We start from the raw sequence: 23,667 nt of genomic DNA on the forward strand, positions 1-23,667 counted from the left end.
TTTGTTTATGACTGCCTCAATAAAGCGTTGGCACAAATGACGACTCTTGAGAACATCAGGGAAGAGAGGATTGAAGAACAGGGGTTCAACCTCAAACATCCCTGGGGAGTAGGTGTCTGCTTTACGGCTCACGGAAAGTCTTTCCCAGGCACTGAGAAGGCTCTGGTAAAATATGGGGAGCGTTGATGTATTCACGTACTTGAGGTGAGTCAGGAATACTTCGAGACCATAGCCGAGTCTACCCGCCTGCTGTAAAATATGGCAAGCCAAGGCATGGTTTGGCAGGTTTTCACCAAATAGGAGGCGTTGAATGGAGCACAGGCGAAAAGCCATGAGACGGGATCTCACGTGAACAAGGCTCTGACCACCTTCCGATGAAGTAAGGCATATTACACTTGGCCGCAGCCAATGATGGCCTCCCCCAAAAAAGCCCACAAGTTTGGCCTGTATCCTGTCCAGCAACACTTCTGGTGGTTGCAGGCAAATAAAGCGATGCCACAACGTTGCAGCAACCAAGTTGTTTGCCACTAAGACTCGGCCCTTAAATGAGAGGTGCGGTAGGGCTCTTTTCCACAGGTTCAGCCTCCTGTCTACTTCTCCGGTCACACCTTCCCAATTCCTTTTCTCAAATTGTGTAGAGCCCAGGGACACACCAAGGTAATCAACACCATCTGTTTTCCACTCCAAGTTTTCTGGAAGAGCAGGCAGATGTGTTGAGACAGGTAGGCAGCTATTAAGGTATGGCACCCAAAGAGCTTTGCTTTTCGTCCAATTAACCTTCAGAGATGAAGCCATGAAAAAGGTTCTTAAGGACTTTACAAGAGCAACAATGTCTTGGTGGTTTTTTATAATGACGCAAACATCGTCTGCATAGGCCGATATAGTCATTGGTGGGCTTCCAGGAAAACAGGTCAGGCCAGAGATATTCTTTCTCAGTGTGCAAAGAAATGGCTCCATTGCTAGCGCAAAAAGCAAACCTGAGACTGGGCAACCCTGCCGTACCCCCCTCTGAACCTTTATGGGGGGAACCAGTTCATTGTTCACCTTAATTACACTGGAGATGTCAGTGTACAATAAAGTTATAAAGGCCCTGAAAATTACCCCAAACCCACATGCTTCAAGAACATGGCACAAGAAAACATGGTCAATGCTGTCAAAGGCTTTTTCAAAGTCTAGAAAACATATTCCAAAATCATTTTGGTCATGGCGAGCATACATTAAATCCCGCACGAAAAAAATGTTGTCGTAAATCGAACGACTGGGGATGCAGAATGTCTGATCAGGTAAAACCAGATCACCAATGACTTTTTTTAAGCGATTTGCCATTGCTTTCGAAAACAGTTTATAGTCGGTACACATTATTGAAACCGGTCTCCAATTCTCCATCCGCCGGAGGTCTCCTGACTTTGGGAGAAGACTCACCACTGCTCTCCTTAGGCTTAGTGGCATTACACCTTTTCGCAAGGATTCTTGGATTACAATCAATAGTTCTGGGCCCAAGATGTCCCAAAATTCCATGTAAAGCTCAGCTGGCAGGCCATCAATTCCAGGAGCCTTTCCAGATTCCATTCCAACCAGGGCACGCTGTAATTCATCAAGACTTAAGGGCACATCCAGCTCCAGGCGTTGCGTCTCAGTTAGGGTTGGGAGATGGGAGGTAAAACATTTTATTTTATCCTCATTTATATCTTTTTTAGCAAATAGTTCAGAATAATACTTTCTAATAGTGATTTTTACCCCATCAGAACTTGTAATTTCATTCCCACTGGGGTCCTTAACTGATGAAATAAGCTGGGGAGGCTTCGTTTCAGCTTCTAAGTGGAAGAAGGCTTTGCTAGGACTATCCGATACTTTGATGCTTTTTACTCTCAGTCTAACTAGCAGTCCTGCAGCCTTCTCCTGTAATAGTTCCCGGAGTTGGGTCCTTTTTTCAAGGAGCAATTTATAATTTGCCTCATTTTCCTGCTCTGCCATTTTGTTTTGCAGTTTTAGAATTTCGGTTTCCAACCGTGCCAATGTGATTTGATTTTCATGGGTGATGTGGGAATTAAACTGTTGACAAAACAGTCGTATATGAGTTTTCATATTATCCCACCAAAGGTTAGTGGAAGCAAAGAGGGGCTTTTTTCCAACTATTGCTATCCATAGGATGCGAAAGGCTTCCTTAAACAGGGTATCATCCAAAAGGCTTGTATTGAATTTCCAATAGGCGCTCCTCCGTTTGAATTGTGGGAAAGATAGGCCCACCGTGACCATGTGGTGGTCAGAGAAGATGGAAGGGGTAATAGTTGAGGAGGTTGCAATATTCCTTAATCGTGGGGTGATGTACCAGCGGTCAAGCCTCGCTAAGGATACTTGGCCATTGGAGCATCGACACCATGTAAACTGCCGGTCATTTGGGTGCATCAATCGCCATACATCCAAAAAAACCCCACCTGAAAGGAACTGGGAGAGGTCACGGTGGGACTCAGGATGTGGTTCCGGTGAATTTCTGTCTATTTTGGGCTCTAGCGTACAATTGAAATCTCCCCCCATGCATATGCACTGATTTGGGTCAAACAAATTTAAATGGTTTATCACTTCAGTAAAGAAGGCTTTACGGTCAGTACTCTCGCTTGGTGCATATACATTAAAAAATAATAAGCTTCAGGCTATTGATCACCAATTCCAGGGAGGCAAAACGTCCCCGAATCACCTCCTGAAAGAGGCAAGATTCAGGTACAAGTCCTGGTTTTAGCAAAAACCCCACTCCAGCAGATACAGATGACATATTACTGAAGAAACATTTACCTTTGAACATGCTGCTCCAGTCATGTTCAACCTTCTCAATAATATGAGTTTCTTGCAGTAATATTACATCGACTTGTTTCCTTTTGAATAAACTATTCACTTGGATCTGGCGGACGTGACTGGCCCCACCGCCATTTATATTGAGTGTTGCAAGATTAAGCGTCTTCATCACTCATTAGTAAATTTTGCCTGACACTGTGAGTACTCACTCTTTGCCTTTGTTATGATTTTCTTTAGTCGATGAAACTGCGATTTTGTTAGGTTTAGTTCCTCAGATTTTTTTATGACTAGTTTTGCAGCCTGAATAAAGGGAGCCAAATCAGGGAAATGATCCCCAATGATGACATTTCGCTGTCTATATGTTTCATTGAGGAATGAGAGAACAATATGGGGAGGGGTTGGGGGTTGATCTGGCATTACTTGTGATAATGCTGTTACCTCCACCTCCTCTTCCGATTCTGATAAATCAGAAAGTGGTCCAATGGGGTCTGGGTCAATACCGTTTTCTTCTCCTGCTATGCAACCTAGCCTTCCCTTGTCTGGGGGGTCCACGCAGTGCTGTGTTTGGGAAACATCAGCACATTGATTACTGATTTCCTCAATTGGCATGAAATTATTATTCCCACATTCCTGTGGATTTATGTTTTCGTCCTTTTCTGCTATATTGGCAGATTTATTGTGGATGTCAGCCTGTTCGGCGACATTCGCTTGGATCAATGATGCGCCATTCACGGTATCATGGCCTGAATTATTTACATCATTAACGTCGTCTGTGTGAGTAATGGAAGCGCGTTGTTTTAGCGGCTGAACCCTGATGCTCTTTTCTGGGTTTTCCTCTTTATTTATTTGGTCCACGCTTTGCAGAGAGATTCCAGGTGCATCCTGAAGAGTTTTTTCACTAACAGCCTGAAAATCGAGCACGACCTTTTTACCTGCTCCAGATGAGTCACTATCATCCGGAGCCCTTCGTTTACTCGTCCCCACCTTGCTATCAGTGTCCATTTCAACATTTTGCTGAGGAAGAATAAATGCGTTCACGCTTGGAACACTGGATTCACCCTCATTAGGAATTTTAGGCGGTGGCAATGCGATAGCCTCCCCCCCACTGGGAATCTCAATTAGTGGAGCAACGTTAACCTCCCTCCCACTGGGAGTATTGATTAGTGGAGCAGCGTTTACCTCCCTCCCCCTGGGCGCATTCATTAGCAGAGCAACCACCTCCTTACAAACTATGGCAGTGTGACCTGTCTTGCCACACCTGACACACGAGGCTTTGGGACAAGAACGTTTTAAATGTCCATACGCTCCACACTGAAAGCATGTTAAGGTGGTGGACGATGCGTATAGCTGGAAATTTGCCTCTTCAAAATTAATTTTGAAAGTGATATTGAGGCCCGTGTCGTCCCCACGGTCTGGAAGGACCATATATACTTGTCTGCGGAAGCTCATTACGTGCTTAACACGTTCATTCCGACACCCAAGAGGGATTGTTGAAATCCTCGATACCATTTTACCGTACCGTGATAGCACGGTCATTAACTTGTCATTTGGGATAAATGGAGGTACGTTGGAAATAACCACTCTAGTCGCGGGAGTTAATAGCGGCGATGCCATCATAAAGTGACCGCTTTCCGTGGTTATTCCCACGCTTACCACGTCATGGACGAGTTCCTCGTCCGAAACGAACACCACCACTTTCTGGTTCATACGCGAAGCTGCACGTATATTTTCATCTCCAACAATGCTCCCCACAGCGAGGATGATGTGCTCGACAGGGACTCCATCCGGAGGCACGCACACAAACGCGTGCTTCCTGGTTAAGCCTTCAAAGTCATCGCGACGAGAGCGTGCATTCGCCATTCCGGCGAAAATACCCCCCCCCCCCCCCCCCTCTCCCCGCTTGTCCGAGCCGGACAAGAGGGTATCAAACCTAAAAAAACGAACTAAAGTAAAAAATAAACGTGCATTATAAGCACAGAAATGGCTTACAACGCGCCGTCAACGGCAGTAGGCCGCGCCCAGAATGGGCCCGCTCTCAATCCTCTCTCTCTCGAAGGAAAAGGTGTAGAACAGATGAGAACAAATGCCAAAGCACACAGGGTGGAAAAGGAGAGGGAGGGGGGGCAGGGGAGGGCAGGAGAGGGGGGAAAACTCACGACTAACTCACCAAAACACAGAGCAGTTGCTCACAGCCGCCATGACGCTACACCCAACGCTCCGACGGCCGATAGATGGCGACAAAGAGAGAGAGAGAGAGAGAGAGAGAGAGAGAGAGAGAGAGAGAGAGAGAGAGAGAGAGAGAGAGAGAGAGAGAGAGAGAGAGAGAGAGAGAGAGAGAGAGACTTTTTGACTTTTGTGTTCTTTTATTATAAAAGTATAAAAAAACCTTTCACATAGTAGTTGTAAACAGAGCAACCAGTTTAAAGAAACATATGCATAAGGATCGTTACTACACAAAAAAGGAGCAAAGGATATTTAAACGAAACCAGCAAGTACAAAAATATTTCACAAACAATTGTGAAAAAAACACAAACAATTTTAAAGGACATGCTCACGCAAGAGCTATGAATACATCAAAAAGCAAAATTAAGCATTTCGTTCCTCACAGAACAAATAACATTTTTAACGCACCATCTATCAGAAAATTCTTGTTCTTTTCCGTACTTGCTGCAATACAGGTACTCAAGCTGTATCCGAGAACTAATCAGGACTTTCAAGGTCAACAAAATATTACAAAAAGAAAATTCACCACCTTCCACCTTCTTTTTCCTTGTTTTGTAGATTGCCATTTTGCCTTCAGCAACCAAAAAGTTCGCTAAAGCAGTTTCAGACTTATGCACAGCAGAAATAGGATAACCACAAATAAATTCAACAAAAGAAAAAGGAAGCCCCATTTTCAAAATATTGGCATGCAAGAACTTAAACAAAGGAACAAGTCTTCTGCACCCAACATACGCATGATAAAGCGTTTCATGACTTTCACAAAAGGGGCACACTTCAGAAATGTCATTTGAAAATTTGTGCAACAAAATGTTATGAGGAAGAATCCAATGCGCAAGTCTCCATTGCAGGTCACCCGTACGCTTGGAGATTGGGGGTGCATATAGACTGCGCCACACAGGAGTAATAGGTGAAGGAGCTGACAGGTGCTCTCTCCACTGAACTCCAAAAGGGCCTTTTACAAAATCGGCAAAAATAAAGCGCACACAACATTCATGCAACGCCCCTTTCTCAATGGAGCTAAGGGGTACAAATTTTCCATTAAAATTCAAAAGCAAAACAGGGAAAGCGTATTGGTCAAGCAAACCCACAGGCTCAAACAGGCTCCTGAACTCTACTCCAAGATTATTTGCTGCTCTTGAGACAGCAAAAAAAATCTGGCCAATAATCCTAATGGACCTGAAACCAGAGCTGGCAGAAATTTCGTGAGCAGACTTCCATCTTTCTCTTTGAAAGTCCAACAAATTATGGACAGAGAGAAGATCTGACCCCACAAAGTACTGGACAAAAGTCCTGGAAGAAGGAATGGCTGAGAAAAGGTGGTTGTAGAAGATAGGTTCGTTGAGGAATGTCGAGGTGGTAATGGAACCGGCCTCACGACGCAACGACAAGGCTTGCCAGGCCTTGATCACACTCTGCATGTACAGCGGAAGTGATGAGACATCGATCTTTGGGAGATCAAGCAAAAACAGTTCGCGACCATATCCCAGCCGACCTGCTTGCTTTAGCAAACACAAGGTTAAACTCTCCCAATGCATGGGGCTGTAAAGAAACTTCTTCACAAAAAGGAGGCGGAAAGTCATGAGCCTGCTGTTGACATCAACGAGCCCTTGACCCCCCTCGTTACGTGGCAGGCTGAGCACGCCTGGTCGGAGCCAGTGTTTACCACCCCAGAAAAAATCAATTAAATGTTTCTGGATGGTTTTGATGAGCCATTTTGGTGGCTGTAAGACCATAAACCTGTGCCACAGGGTAGAAGTGACCAAGTTATTAATCACCAATGCTCTTCCATGGTAGGATAGATTGCAAAGAAGCCCTTTCCATTTTTGTAGCTTGGAATGCACTTTCTCAATTAATCCGTCCCAGTTTTTTTGAATGCGTCGGGAATCACCGAGGTGCACGCCCAAATGGTAAACGCCATCATTCTTCCAGGACAAATTTCCTGGCAGTGGCGGGAAAGCAAAACCTGAAGGTAGTCCAAAGAAGGTGGCACAACTCTTTGACCAGTTCACCTTGGCCGAACAAGCAAGACTATAATTATTGAGAGCTCTGATTAACTCGGATACATCATCTTGAGACTGTATTGTAGTGCAGATGTCGTCTGCATATGCTACAACTTTTATAGGGGGGGCATTAGGGGAAACGGAGAAACCCAAAAATTTCTCGCGAAACCGAACTAAAAGAGGCTCAATGGCAAGAATATATAGGAGGCCAGACAAGGGACATCCCTGCCTTATACCCCTTGAAACAGAAAAAGGAGAAATCAGTTCATTATTGACTTTCACCAAACTATAAATATTATGATATAATAACTGGATGCATGATATAAAGGTGGGACCAAACCCAAAACCCTTCAGAACAGCAAATAAATATTTGTGATCTACACTATCAAAAGCATGTTCTTGGTCTATAAAGACGAGGCCTGTGCTCTTGCGTAGGCAGTCACACACGTCAGAAATGTCACGAACAGCACCAAGATTGTCATATATTGATCGTCCAGGCACGCAACAAGTTTGATCGGGGTGGACAAGCGAGTGGACGACGGATTTTAAGCGTGAGGCAAGGACTTTGGAGAATATTTTGTAGTCGGTGCACAGTAGTGAGACTGGACGCCAATTCCGAAGTAGCTGAGTGTCCCCTTTCTTTGGTAGCAAGGACACAACTGCTCGTCTGCAACTTAGGGGGAGCTCCCCAACTTGTAAACTTTCTTGGAGCACTTCCAAAAGCTCAGTTCCAATAATGTCCCAAAAAGCTTCATAGAATTCACGAGGAATGCCATCCAGTCCAGGAGATTTACCAGTTGGTACACCGAAAAGCGCGCACCTCAATTCCCCCAGGGTAATAGTGCTCTCCAGCGAGACTCGCTGCGATTCACACAACTTGGGCAATGGTTCAACAAAGGTATGTGCAACATCTAAATCAACTTCTTTAGCACACAAAAGAGAGGAAAAATAATCACTTACTAACCTTCTAATAGTTTTAGGTTGACTTACAATCCCACCATCTGGTGATTGCAATGATAGCATCTGCTGTTGTGCTTTATTCTTATTCTCCAAGGAGAAGAAATACTTAGAAGGAGAGTCGAGAAGTTTTAAGTTTTTCATTCTTAGCCGAACCAAAGCCCCTTGTGCCCGTTCTTTAACAAGGCGATGAAGCAGCTCCCTCTTGCTTACAAAATCTTTATATTCTTTTGTGCTGCTACTCAACTTGGTAGGATTTGCTTGCAGTTCTAGAATCTCTTTTTCAAGTTTAGAAATCTTAAAAAGATTATCCCTCGAGTGATAGAGATTATATTGTTTACAAAAAATTTTGATATGGGTTTTTGCAATATCCCACCATTGCCTCCTGCTCTGGAAAGTGTTTTTCCTAGCATGGAGAGACTCCCAAAAATCTCTGAATGCATTACAAAAATGCGGTTCTTCAAGCAGTTCCACATTGAGGGCCCAATAGGCACTCGTACGAGGGGCGGAGGGAAAAATCAATTTTAGAGAAACCAAATGATGATCCGAAAAACCAGAGGGAAAAATCGCCGTTGACAAAATCAAATTCCGAAACCCATTATCGATATAAAATTTATCTAACCGAGCAAAGGAAACTCTGTTATTAGAGGCTTGGCACCATGAAAATTGCTTAACCCCAGGGTGCTGTAATCTCCACCCATCAACCAGGTGATATTTTACTAGTAGAGCCGCCAAATGTTTTGCACTCTCAGGGTGAGGTTCTATGCCATTACGGTCCAAAGATGGCTCTAAGGTACAATTGAAATCACCAGCTAGGCCGACAAGACCACCAAAATCAATTTGGGCTAAACAATTATCAAGAAGGGAAAAAAATTCTTTTCTTTGAGAAGGGTCACTTGGGACATAGGCATTCAACAATGTGATCTTATGGCCTCCATAAGAAAAAACAACAAAGGCCAAATGACCTCGCCTGACTTCATGAAATGCTATTTGGCTGGATGAGATTCCTGGTCGAAACCAGAAAGCGACTCCAGCTCTAGGACAATCAAATGAACTGAAAAACCAAGAACCTCTTATTGTATTCTGCCATTCGGCTGAACAGGTATCCCCACAACGTACATCTTGCAGAAAGGCGATGTCTACATGCCTTTGCTCCAATAATACCCGTAAATGTGTCTTCCGTATAGGGGCACGGCCCCCGTTTATGTTTATACTCGCAATAGATAAAACCATAACGAGTTTTAAGACTTTATCAAGTGGCAGATCATCGAAGTTCTTTCCTTGCTACGGAAACAAATTTTTTCAGTCTGTACACCTGCGACTCGTTAGCACCATAGGCTGTCGGATCGCTTATGATGCGAGATGCAGTGACTTGGAACTTGTCCAATTGTGGGAAAAAATCAACAAGTTTTATCTTTTTCCGAAAAGTATTATGAAGGAATTTAATTACTTCGGTAGGAGAGGGGGCATCTAAGTCCTCGCAGTCCTGTGAATCCCCAGCTGCACCCCCTATCTCATTAGGATCCAAACTCGAACACGTGTCGTCCGAATCGCACGACTCCTGCTCGATAACGCGGTCCTTTACCTGTACAGGTGCATCGGACACTGGCATTGGCTTAACGAAAATCAATTCGTCAGGTAACGGATCATTCTCCGCAACCTTAGTTACCTCTTCAGAGGTTTCTGGAGTACCAGGTACACCTATTGTTTGACTGCCATGCCTAAGCTCATCATTTACTGATGTACAGTCTGCAGAAGGTTTACCTCCACTTGGAGCATCACCTGACAAGACGTGTTGCTGCTCCATAGCCTCCTCCTCACCAGGAGGAGGAGGACCGGACTCAGCACCGAGGAGGTTCGGACTACCCTCATTCCTATTGAGTGAGACCCTCTTCACAGCGACTGCTTCAGCATATGAAACAGGCTCGACTGTACCTGAACCTTGGTGCCTTCGTTTTCCTCGTGTAACAACACAAAAGCCGCTCGTATCCTCGGTTTGATTTTCAGCAGCTTCACCTGGCTCTGTGGGAGCCTCGTTACCTGGCACAGGTTCACTTTCCTTTTCAGACTCCCCCCTTGGCTGTTCGGGCACGCTACTGGGACATTCGTTTTTAACATGTCCGTGCTGACCACATTTAAAACATACCAAGGTCTGTGACGTAGCAAACACCCGGTATGTATAGTCGTCGTGTTTAATTTTCAACATCACCTCCAAATTGCGAATTCCCGGCTTTAAAATAATAAATAATTGACGCCTGAAGGACAGGACATGTTTTATCTGCTGATCCTTAAATCGAACAGGAATGAAAGTTATTTTCGACACGACGTTACCATACTGCTCCAAAGCAGTCTTAATCTGCTCGTGTCGGATAAAAGGCGGAATATTAGACACAATCACTTTCACCGAAGGTGCATCCAACGGTGAAACAAACACGAAGATATCCGGCTCGACAGTCAAACCGGTTTCGACGAGCTGCGTCACCATTTCCTCTTTCGAGACGAAGATGACGACGCGCTGATTCATCCTCGAAGCAGCAATTACATTGTGCGTACCGATACATTTACCGACACACAACACGATCTGCTCCACCGTCACCTCGGAAGGTGGTGTGCACGACAAACCATTTTTCCGACTCAACTTTTCCAAACCGGAAAAATCCTCGATGTTCGCCATGGCCACGGGCGTGGGGAAACACTCGATACCGTGAAGCAAACAAGCAACGCGGGATCGAGTGCGCTCTCTCACTCTCAAACTCGCAAGAAATGAAACGTATAGATAAAAGAGTAAAGAACAGAGCGGGAGAAAGGCGGCGCTACCACACGGCGTGCACCACGAGAAACGCCGCGCAGCAACGTTCTCTGATTACACACGTGCGGCCGCACCTGAGAGAGAGAGAGAGAGAGAGAGAGAGAGAGAGAGAGAGAGAGAGAGAGACTTTGACTTTTTAGTCCTTTTATTACAAAAATATAAAAGTAACAATATACACGTTTTGCAATGAAATCAATAATGCCAATAAAAAGAAAAAGAAAAAGAAGAAGCACCCAATGATCATCAAATAAGAAACAATCAGTATCTCACAACAGTATTCTAAATTCGTTTTCTTTAACCTCACAAAACCCACCAACACACCAAGTATCAACAAAGTTTTGAAAATTTCCGGCCTCGTTGGAAAGGGTAAATTCCAGTTTCAATCTTGCTGAGACTAATGCATTCAAACACAACATGATATTGCAGTGCTCTATCGGTTTGCCAGATAGTTTGTCTTTTCTTGTCAAATAAACAGCATGTTTCGCAGTTGCTATTAGGAAACTAAACAGTTTAGACGCAGGATTCTGTTTAGGAGCAAAACCAAAGACGAAATTCCTCAAAGAAAAAGTAACATGCATTTCGTGTGCAATGTAATTCAACCAATGAAACAAAGGAAATAATCGGATACAGTCTATGAATGCATGAAACAAGTCCTCATTGACTGTACAGAAGGGACAACAAACAGATACAGGAGAAAAATGTCTAATAAACGTGTTGGAGGGAACAATCCAGTGGGCCAAACGCCACTGGAGATCACCTGTTCTTTTGGATGTGGGCTCACTATACATGGCTTCCCAGATAGGTTCGGAGGGGGGTCCTCCGGGTAACAATCCTTTCCATCGGGTAACTCCATTTAACGAAGGGTTCCCATTTAACAGCTTGAGGCACATCTTGTAGATGCCCTTGCTGTCCATTGTCTGGAAAAGCTTTGACCCATCGCTAACAGGGGGCAAATCGTTTTGAATGGGTTCAACAATCAATTTAGGCACTGTCGGCTCATTTAGATCTTCTTCTGTACCTCGAGTCCAAGTTAGGCCAAGTTGCCGTCCCACCTGAATCATTTTCCTCAAAATTTTTGCAATCATCCTATGGGACCAAATCCCTGTCAGGTCGGCGATTTCACTTACGGATTTCCAACCATACCCTGAGTCATGTCGGAGATGCCGCACCTTCACGATACCAGCTGCTATAAAGTGTTGGCAAAAATCTCGACTCTTTGGAATGTCGGGAAAGAGAGGGTTATAGAACAAAGGCTCGTGTGCCAGCATTTTCGTTACATATGTGTCCGCCTGACGACTCACAGAAAGACTCTGCCAGGCATTTAAGAGGCTTTGGTAAAAAGCAGGGAGAACCGATATGTCGACATGTTGGAGGTTCATTTGAAAAAGTTCAAACCCGTACCCGAGCCTACCCGCTCGCTGCAGTACAAGGCGTGCAGGGAGCCGGCCTGGCAGATGTTCCATGTAGAGGAGACGTTGAATGGACCGCAGCCGGAAGGCCATTAGGCGGGCTTTGATGTCGACGAGGTTGTGGCCACCCTCAGCCGAGGGGCGACATATCACATCGGGTCGTAGCCAGTGGTAGCCTCCCCAGAAGAAGTCCACCAGTTTGCCCTGGAGTGCTTTGAGTAGGGCCTCCGGCGGTTGCAGGCAGATGAACCTATGCCACAACATTGTGGCAACTAAGTTGTTGATCACTAGCACACGGCCCTTGAAGGACAAATGAGGTAAAACCCTTTTCCATCGGTTCAATCTTTCTCCCACTTGCTCAATTACCCCGTCCCAATTTCTCTGAGCATACTGTGGGGAACCAAGGAATATGCCCAAGTACTTAATTCCCTCACTTCCCCACAGCAACCCTGCGGGGAGGGATGGGGGCGGCTGTGGTACAGGCTGAAGAAGGTTGTGATAAAGGGAGGGTATCCATAACGTCTTGCTCTTGTTCCAATTGATTTTTAAAGAGGAGGCAGCGTGAAACTTTGATAGGCACTCAACAAGGATATCAATATCATCCTTATCTTTTACAAAGATGCAGCCGTCATCCGCATAAGCACATAGGGTTAGCGGTGCACTCATGGGAGAAAGTGCTATTCCAGAAATCTTCTTTCTCAGTAGATTGAGAAGAGGCTCTAAAGAAAGAGCAAACAATAAACCAGAGACTGGGCACCCTTGCCGAACCCCTCTCCGAACCTTGATGGGGGGAGCCAGCACATTATTAATCTTAATTAAACTAAATACATCTGTGTATAGCAAGGAAATGTAGGAACGAAAGTTTGCTCCGAGGCCGCATGCCTGTAACACATGATGCATAAACTTATGGTCGATACTGTCAAATGCCTTTTCAAGATCAAGCGACATCATTCCAAAGTCTTCTTTAACACGGTTACCATCAATGAGATCTCTGATTAAAGAAATATTATCATGGATGGATCTTCCAGGAACACAGTAACTCTGTTCTGGCAGTACTAGATCACCAATAACCTTTTTTAGTCGATTAGCTAGTACTTTTGAAAAATGCTTGTAGTCCGTGCACAGCAGGGAGATCGGTCGCCAGTTCACCAAAAGTCGGGGATCTTCAGTTTTCGGGAGCAAGCACACTACGGCTCTTCTTAGACTCAGCGGCATTATACCAGTCTGTATAGAAGTGTCCAAAACATTCAGCAACTCAGGGCCTAAAAGGTCCCAAAATGTCAGAAAGAATTCGGGAGGTAGACCGTCAATACCCGGAGATTTCCCTGAATCCATGGCAGCAAGAGCACAGGTTAGCTCAAGGAGGGTGATTGGTAGGTCAAGCTCCAACCGTTGAGCCTCAGTTAGGGAGGGGAGGTGAGAGGTTAAATCCATCATTGTATCATTACAAACAGTCTGCTCCTCAAAAAGTTTTGTATAGAATTCAATAATGTTTAGTCTAACATCATCCTCGTTGACAACAACGTTGCCTCTTGAGTCCAAAACAGAAGAGATTAGCCGTGATGGCTTGCTTAAGGATTCTAAATGAAAGAAAGACTTGTTTGGGGTGTCTGATAATTTTACATTCTGTATTCTAAGTCTAATTAATGTACCGGCTGCTTTCTCTTGAACTAACTCCCTTAAAAGAGCTTTCTTTACAAGCAATAACCGGTAATTGGCGTCATTGTTTTCATGAGCCAATTTACTCTCCAATTGTAGAATATCCAATTCCAACCGGGCCATTGTAAAGTGCTTGTCGTTTGTGCTGTGTGATTGGAAACATTGACAAAAAACCCGAATTTGAGATTTCATGTTATCCCACCATATGCTGGATGAAGAAAAGGAAGATTTCTTTGCTACTAGACTTGCCCAGAAAACACGAAAGGCTTCTTTAAACATACCATCTTCTAGAAGTCTAACATTAAACTTCCAATAAGCGCTCCTATTTGCGGGTTGAGGAAAGGAAAGGTTTAGGGTTACCATATGATGGTCTGAAAACACGGAAGGAAAAAGATTTGAAGAAACCGCAGTATTTTTAAAGGGTACGTTGATGTACCATCTGTCAAGCCTTGCCAAGGATACTCGACTATTGGCGCATCGACACCAGGTGTACTGGGATGTGTTTGGGTGGTGCAACCGCCAAACATCAACGAAGCCCATTGTGCTAAAAAAAATTGGATAAGTGTACATGGGACTCAGGATGGGGTTCGACAGAGTTTCTGTCAACCGATGGGTCGAAGGTGCAATTGAAATCACCTCCGACACACACACAATGATCAAAATCAACCGATCTTAAGTGATTTATCATTGAGGTGAAGAAGGACTTACGCTCTACGCTATCACTTGGCGCATACACATTAAAAATGGTGTAATGGAAGTTATGGCTTACTAGTTTGAGAGAGCTAAGCCGACCATTTATTACCTCCTGAAAATGGCATGACTCACACACGAGGCCTGGCTTCAGCAAGAAGCTGATTCCAGCAGATGAAGCTGATAAATTGCTGAAATAGCATTGGCTCTTAAAAAGTTGATGCCAGTTATGTTCCACATTTGGTGTGATGTGAGTTTCTTGAAGTAAGATCACATCCACCTTTTTCCGTTGAAATATGTTTTTTACTTGAACCTGGCGGAGGTGGCTAGCACCACCACCGTTAATATTTAAAGTTGCAAGTTTTATAGTTTTCATCCTGTATTGATGAAATCAGCCTGTGGCTGGGAACACTCTGCACCTGCACGTGTGATGAATTTTCTTAACCTGTGGTATTGTGACTTATTCAGGTCAAATTGTTCAGGCGTTTTAATTATGGATTTTGCAGTGTGGATGAATGCAACCAAATCGGCAAAATAGTCTTTAATGACTATGTTACGCTGTCTGTACGTTTCGGCTAGAAACGACACGATGTGTTGGGGGGGTATCTGTGACTGAGATGCTGATGACTGTGACAGCTTAGTCACTTCCACCTCGTCCTCAGACTCTGACAGGTCTGATAATGTCCCACCTGGATCTTGGGCTTTACTTGCAGCTCTCACGAACTCCTCTGGATGCATCTCCTGAGATTTCGTTGGGTACTCTGGTACACACTCACGAGCAGACTGGTGCTTACTTTCTTTATGTGTGCTTTGGCAAATGGCTGCAGATCTCTGCGTAGCTGGGGTTACGATTTCTGTTTGTAAGACAGAGCAATTTGTTTGGTCACCAGTCCGCTCAGCTACTGGAGGGGGAACCGGTAGGGCTTCGCGTTCAGGCTCAAAAATGGCCGCATTGTTCGGATCAATGTAGGCTTTATTCTCAGAGCCTGGGGAATCAGTAACATCCTCTTTTCCACTTTGGCGTTCGATATTTTCGTTTGCTGTAAACGTTTTGCCCTCTTTTGCAGAGACAGTGTCTCTGCCCAAGACAGCCTTCTTTATCGCACCATCGGGGCTATTTGTTAGTGGTGCTTTCCGTTTTTTGGTCAGTATGACAAGTTCTTCATTCATGGGTTCGCCAGCAGTACTAGCATCACCAAGTGCCATCTCACTGGGTTTGGGTAGCACCGGGGCGTCGGGAAGCACGGTCGGGGCGTCGGGAAGCACAGTCGTGGCGTCGGGAAGCACAGTCGGGGCTTCGGGAAGCACGGTTGGGGCTTCTGTTAGCACGGTTGGGGCTTCAGGTAGCACGGTTGGGGCTTCGGGAAGCGTAGTCGGGACCTCGGGAAGCACAGTTGGGACATCAGGAAGCACAGTCGGGGCTTCGGGAAGCACGGTCGGGGCTTCAGGTAGCACGGTTTGAGCGCCAGGAAGCATGGTTTGAGCGTCGGGGAGCACGGTTTGAGCGTCGGGGAGCACGGTCGAGGCGTGAGGAAGCACGGTCGAGGCGTGAGGAAGCACGGTCGAGGCTTATTTGAGAGGATTGTTGAGAAAATAGTTGGGAGGTTTTTCCAGACGGTATTTTCGGAGAGACATCGTGAGGGTGTGATTTGTCAGGATTGAAAGACATGTTCCATTTGTTTGACCACTTTGTGATTTTATCCAGGTCTGCAGAGAGTGAAGAGGCTGCTGCCTGTTCATCTGACAGATGAGATATGGAGCAACAGAGTGTGGTTCGTCAGCAAAAATATGAAGAGGATTTTCCAGAGAGTTGGAGAGATCATTAATGAAGATTAGAACAAGCACAGGGCCCAGAACACTGTCTTAAGGAACTCCAGCCTGGACAGGAAGAGGAGATAGAATGAAAATTTATATTGGTACGACGAGATGCAAGTCCACACCGATATGCACAATCTAGCGTTTTGATCGGTGAAGATGGGTAACAAGATGGCACTTTGCAGTTATGTGTTCATGTATCCTCCAATCACTGTCGTTTTTGCTTAAACAAAGTTCGCCAAACTTTAGTATTCTCTCGAAATGCAGCCACCTAACCCTCCCCCGGTCCGCCCCTTCACAGTTACCCTAAAATGACACAAATATAATTAATTGATTGGGCAGATGTCCTCTTTATGTATTCATGTTCCTTGTAATTCCTTGTTATTTGTATTATGTTGCAGGAGATCACAAGCCAGGATCAGTTGGCAAAGGTGCAGCTGTTGGAGAACATGAAAAACCTGAACCAGTTATGGCTGATGGATTGTTGGTGTCTCCAATAACTCTGCGGCAATGGGAAGAGATAAAGAATTTTCAGGCCAGGCCTGATGACACCTTCATTGCTTCATATCCCAAATCTGGTGTTTGTCAATTTGGATACTTTTTTTCATTGAATATTTTGTCTATTCTTTTTAACATTTTGAAAGTGGAGTAGCAGGAAAAACAGTTATGCACACTAAGCAAAGGAATGACCGCAAAAGGAATGACCGCAAGTCCAAAACAGGAGGGGAGGAAACAGTCCATAACCTGCAAGGAAGAGGGTTGGACCAGGCAGTGAAAATGGGAGCCCAATAGCACTGACCTCTTTGGAGATGATTCACTGATTGAGTCTTGAAGGGAGAGGAAGGCAAAGGGCTGGAAGGGCTGTCAGAGCAATGTGAGCCACCAGTGCCATGCTCTGCACCAGCCTGAATGTGCCGACAGTTGAGGTGATGACAGTGAGGCTTTCTCGCATGGCACAACATTTCTGTCCATATCTCCAGCCCCTTTTTTGGTATACAGACTCAAAGCTGGTGGAAGGACTACAAACCCAAACTTATCAGGATGCAACAGAACAAGAGGATTCAAAGGGAGGCATAAAGCTCCCCTCCCCTTATATAAGGGATCGTTTCGATGTATGCAGCTTTAACATTGGGACTGAAATACGTTTCTCGGCTTCTACTGGACGAAATCGGCTGCAAATTTCAGAAGTAAATGCTTTGCACATCGAGGTAATATGTTACAAATTTCAGAAGTAAATGCTCTGCACATCGAGGTAATATGTTACAAATTTCAGCAACGTCTGTTTCCACATTCTTGAGGGTTGTTTAGAAAACCCTCAAAATCATGTTGGTGTCCGTCCATCCGCCCAAAATGTGTTGACGCTTATATCTCAAGGGGTTACCTATCTCATAGTGATGTTGGCGCTTAACTATCTCATATCTCAAAAGCTATACATTGAAACTGGCTGAATCTTGGAATATGCATCGGCCAATAGGTCTCGTTAATGGCTTTCAAAACAAATTCCACCTAAGTGCTAGTATTTGCTTCAAAATTAAATATATATAAATATATATAAACATAAATAAATATATTGTTACAGTTTTACAAAAAAGGACACCCCCTCTAGTTAATTACACGACAACATGTAGCCTGTAGTAGTCAGTTATTTCTTATTAAATGTGAAGATTAGCTCTCTTCACATTGTGTAGTAATTAAAACAGATATGCTTTGAGTTAGGCAGGATTCGAACCCCTCGTATGGTTGAACGAAGACGTTGGTTTGTGGACGGGGAGTAACAGTCCACGTAAGATCAACCGCTACAGTCGTAGGCGGGAAATGAAACCTTCCAAAAGTAGGCGGGCCATAAAACCTTCCAAAGGCAGGCAGGGAATGAAACCTTCCAGGGGGGAGGTGGGGCGCAATGACCGCACGTAACTAGCAGTGACCAATGGTAGGTCGTGGAACCTTCCCAAATTAGGTAGTGGGGGGGGGGGGGGGGGAAATGACCGCACGTGACTAACTTCGGTCAATGGGAGGCCGTGGAACCTTCAAGAAAGACATGCCACACGATAAAGGTCCGTGCCAATCGTGTTTCGGGCTCTCTCTCCTCGTTTGTCCTACAAGCTGGCTGTCGTACGTGCTGGTTCGTCCATGCTGTGTTTCTCCTTCATCCTCAAGCTGGTTCTTCATCCAAGCTGGGTCGTCATCCATGCTGAATCGTTCTCCGAGCTGGATCCTCCTTCATGCTGTCTGCCGGTTCGAACCCGTACGCCATGCGCGGGAACTGCCGGACCCAAGTCATCGTTGGCCCATCCACAGGTACGAGTCTAACTGGTGTGTGATTCAATCCCTGCGTGTGTGTGAGTGTGCCAGGCACCTGTGTCGGGATTACATCGGTAAGAATTATTAAGTCTGCTTCTCGTCCCTTTTTTCTGTGCTATTGTGAATAAAAGACATGTACATTTTGTTTCCTTTCGACCTTCTTGTGTTCGTCCTTTAATCCATTGGCCCAGCATCGTTCGAACCGAATTCGGCTGCTCGATTAGGCCCGCAGACAATGCAGGGTAAAGCCGTGACCCACACCGTGCGATCCGCTAGGCGCACTTGATTGGAATAAGGTGTGGGAACGCGAAGGGTTCAATTCCCGGTTTTCCCAGTCACGTGGTCTCGCAAGGTATTCGGGTCGTGATCGATAACCCTTTGACCCGTGGTTGGTGGATTGGCAATTGGAGTTTCGTCTTGGTCGACGGCCCTTGGACCCGGGATCTTTGGGGAAATTGGGTCTTAACCCCACCCTTATTACGCCGACAGACCCGGGATCCGCATCAAAATAAAATATATACAGACTTTATAACTCTTCAAAATATTATTACACGAATCTGTAGTCCTGGATTAATGGCCCAATGGGTAAGGCATCAGACTCTCCATGTTGGGTGATTGTAGGTTCGAGTCTCATTTGGGTTGAATAATTTTTTTCTTCTTACTTTTTGAAGTATCTTATATTGTCTTGAATAATCAAAGGGAGGTGTGAAGCACCCCTTCCTTTTTTGGGATCGTTTCTCTGTGCCAAAGCGAGGCCCAAAGCGCCTCTCCCTTTATATGGGATTGTTTCTCAGCATGCCACTTTAACATGGGGACTGAAAATTCGTTTCTCGGCTTCTTCTGGTAATATACTTACATGCAAATATACATAATATATACCCGCTTTTTACCACTTTTAAACCATTTTTTTTAATGCAAATGTGCTGGCCCAATGGCCTAAGCCCTAATGGATAAGGCATCAGACTCACAAGCTGGTGATTGTGAGCTCAAATCCCGCCTGGGTTGAATGTTTTTTCCCTCTTACTTTTTCAAGTAGTTTATATCATCTTCAATAAAGTCCTTTGATGATGAACAAATGCGTTTTGTTCGTATTTAAAATGTATCTTATTAAAAATGCCAGGGGCAAGGAAAAGGCCCCTTTACATGGTATGTGCCATGGCGCAAAGTATAGAAAAGAAGGGACATTCAAAAAAATATTTTGCAAGCATGCTGGACTATCCTTGTGTTCTTAGGAGGAACCAAGTAATGCTCCAGAAACGTTCATATAAAGGGGTGCCAATTTGATTCAGACAGCTACATGAAGAAGTAAATGCATTTTCAATGCAGTTACAGTTTCTTGGTTTCAAAGGGACCTCTTCACTGTCATTCATTTTTCTGTGAAAAATTAAAATGCCATTCATAATATTAGTTTCTATTCTATTGCAGAAGTCAGTGTGCATATACAATTCATCCATCATCTCTAATTATCATCTGTAGTCATCATGTACATATCACGTTTGTCCAATATGTCTGCAATGTCAACACTTTTGCAAGTTTATGGAATTTGCAATTATGGTCCAGGGATGGCTTCTATATAAATGAAGATATAGATATAAATGGATATAAATATAGATATAAATGCACAGCAAACAAATGTATTATTCACAAGCATTTACTAGAAGGAAACAAATTCTGTAGTTCTAGCACTGGACAAAAATTCCCCATCACCTCCTATATGAACTGCAAATCTACATGGGTCATATACCGAATCACTTGCCAAAAGTGCAACAAACAATATCTTGGAAAAACTGAGAATACACTCGACACACGATTTAATAACACCCGGTCAGAAATCAATAACTTCCACACCAGTCAGGGCAAATCTCTACCTTACACGATACACTTTAATCAACCGGATCACTCGATAAATGACATTCAAATCTCTGCCATTGAATCAATCACAAATCGATCACACACCACGAATCTGAAACGTGAGTCCTTTTGGATACATAAACTTCGGACAAAAATCCCTCATGGCATAAATTTTTATGATTAAAGAATGTTCCTACATCAACCCAATCAAATCATTAACCGTAACCCATTCATTCATTCATTCTCCCGTTATATGTCATTTATATAAATATATATATATATATATATAAATATATTATATGAATATAAATGGTATATGAATATATGCTTGTGTGTTTATGTATGTATGTATCTCTATATTTGTATATGCACGTGCACCGAACTGTAACGCGGGCGATAACTGTAAGCTGCGCTTCACTTCCGTTGAACTTGGGGACGGTGAGTGAGCTTTGGCGTCGCTCTTCCTTTTGTATGCATCTTCTGCACATATCACACATATCACTATGCATGCTTGACTGATGTACATGCCAGTTGTTTTTGTAGACTACGAAAGCAGACCTTTGTTGGTCGAAAGCTTGTCAAATTAAAGATCGACGTCCTGAAGCTTCGTCCGCGTCTGATTTAATCTCCCGATTATATATGTATGTATATATATATATATATATATTGTTACGGATCTCTCCATCAGCCTCTTTTCCCCTTATCGAGGGGGGATTAATCCCCTCGTCCGTGACTGACCGACGTGATCCTGAATCTGCACAAGCTCCCTCCGGAGAGGAAGGTGCGCAACCTCGTTTGCGACCGCGGACAGATGTTAATCGCCGAGCGGTTTAGCAACCGCGGCACGAACCATTAGCAGAGACTAAACCCGATCCTGAAATGTTGGCCAAACCGTGCCACAGGTGTTCAATGTGGAAACCTCAAAGACCAACGGATGTGAAGAAGAAGAAGAAGAAGAAGAAGAAGAAATCAAAAGTAGGAAGAACAAATATAATTTATTACTAACTATTATTTACACAATCAAAAGAACCAAGGAGAAGGAAGGTTAATAAAATAAAGACAGAAAGAATGGAAGGACCAGAAGACAGTGCAATTACTAGCTTATACTCTGCAGTCTTACTTAACCCCAGGACAAGACACACAAAACAAACTCACGTACACTAATGGATGGATGAGGCCAGGCACGGATGATTGGAAGGGGAGGAAGGTTCGGCTGGACAAGGGAGGACGGCCGGGCCGGGAGTGAGCAGCCGCCGCCCTTCCTCAATCGTGTTCGCCTGGCGGCATTGCTTCACAAAAGCTCAAAGCTGCGGTGGTCACAACTGCGGTGGTCTCAAAGCTCATGCGTGCTTCTCTTTCCCTCAATCACCTCCTTCCTCCACTCGTCTCTTCTTCTGGTCTCTACTCGTCTCAGGTGGGGTGCGTCGCGTGCTCTCCAAGGACTCATCTCTGGTGGGGGCGTCCCGCCGCGGGTTATATCGGCCACACCCTCTCAAGCCATACCCCTCAGCCTTGGTTGGTCGTTCGGGGCTCCACCCTTCATGATGAGGTGGGGGCCACGCCTTTCTTCTCCGAACCGACCGCGTGTTTAATGGAGGGCGAATGCAGTTGGCAATCGAGGCTTTGGGAATCGGGGCTTTGGGAATGAAAGGGAATCTACCTTATTTGAATTCGGTGCAAGGCAGTGTCAATTAATGGAAGACACAGCCTTAAACTAATACACACAATAAGGAAATAACTATTTAGAAGGATATATGATTTGCTACGTGCATGTATATGGATTAACTAGGAGGACGACCTTTGACCTTTACACTACGGAGGGTGATATTTACAATGATTCATTACACTACACAGTGTGATATTTACAACAATTCTCAAATCCACAACACTGCACCCTCATTCTCTAGGCACGGGTTCGGGCCTATAAAACTTTAACTTCAGTGTGGCACGTAGTTGTAGTTCCCTCTACATTTAACCTGACCCTGAGTGTGACAGTTTTAAAACACAAATAAGTATGTCCCCCTGCTGCATTGAACCCTGCCTAACAGATTCACGCCCACAGCTAACTGAATTGCGGAATTGTCTTCAAACTATACATGAATGGTGGGGAGCATTATTTACAATTGACGCTAATGGTATTTACAAAACTAACCCAGGACCTGTGATTGTTCTTTTGGGGGGGGGGGGGGGGGAGACAGCCTGCGCTGCATCGATGCACCAGCACCAAAAATCAGCACCATAAAGCACCAAAAAACGCACCAGTCAGTGCACAGTCACCACAGTTCATAATAAGCAACACAAACCCCTGGTGCTCTTGCTCTTCGGCTCCCTCTGCTGGCCAATGTTCTTCCTGATGTTGTCTTTCTTCATGTTCTTCTTGCTGGCGGCCTATTTGGTCATAATCAAATGAAAATGCACAAACGTGTCCGTATTTTATTTATGGCCCACAGGGGCCGACTATGAGTGGTTCACCTGTGTGGCATAGGTGCCACGTTACCGAGGTCTGCCAGCAAGATCTCGGGCCATCATGGCCGGTTCCAGCAGAGGGGCCATGCCCCAACCTGTGGGGTCCATGAGTGGTGCTCAGCCACAGACATGTGGTCCATTAGTGGTGCATCGATGCAAGCAGCTGGTTGCGGGGGTTCTGGCACACAATGGCGGACTCCCGCACACTCCCCTCGGTGCCCAGAGAGCACGATCCATGGGTCGGGGAAGGAAGACAGAGAGGGCAGGTTAGCGAGGGGTAAGGTCACAAGGGTACACATCAATAAAGGCAATGCAAGGTGAGGTGCGTCTGGAGACTGAGCGGAGAAAAGCTCGTCCCTACCGTACGTCACCCCCCCCCCCCTGTTACCTACTCTACCCTTGCCCTTACCCCATATTTACAACAATTTACAATTTGTCTCTACCATCACGTCTTCCCCATATTTCCCCTATACCAAATTCGTCACCACAATCCCATTGTCGAATTCAAAATTTGCCATCACCAAATTCATCATCAATCCTCATAGGAGGGAGAGATGGAACAACAAAGCACAATGTCTCACCCACGTCATGATGCGTCTCACAATCCAAACAATTGCACAAAAATAATAAAAACATGGCATGGTGTAGCGTTCTGTCACCTCAAGTGAGTGGATGTAGATGGTGCGAGGAGATTCCA

General features: G+C 44.8%; 1 protein-coding gene across 3 annotated transcripts in view; it reads left to right on the forward strand.

The window, feature by feature from the left end:
- Nucleotides 1–23,667, forward strand: part of LOC137431196 (sulfotransferase 1C2-like) — a 167,916-nt gene that overhangs the window by 56,228 nt on the left and 88,021 nt on the right. The window contains exon 2 of one of the 3 annotated variants that reach the window (XM_078781638.1): nucleotides 16,754–16,930. The exons of 1 other annotated variant lie outside the window; for it this stretch is intronic. In XM_078781638.1, the coding sequence (XP_078637764.1) occupies nucleotides 16,754–16,930 (177 nt within the window). Of the gene's footprint in view, nucleotides 1–16,753; nucleotides 16,931–18,535; nucleotides 18,651–23,667 lie in introns of those variants that run through there. One more of the 3 variants, XM_078781639.1, reaches the window with a different exon arrangement.

Source organism: Myxine glutinosa, chromosome 7 (assembly GCF_964187855.1).
Source record: "Myxine glutinosa chromosome 7, kmMyxGlut1.1, whole genome shotgun sequence".
Classification (NCBI taxonomy): domain Eukaryota; kingdom Metazoa; phylum Chordata; class Myxini; order Myxiniformes; family Myxinidae; genus Myxine; species Myxine glutinosa.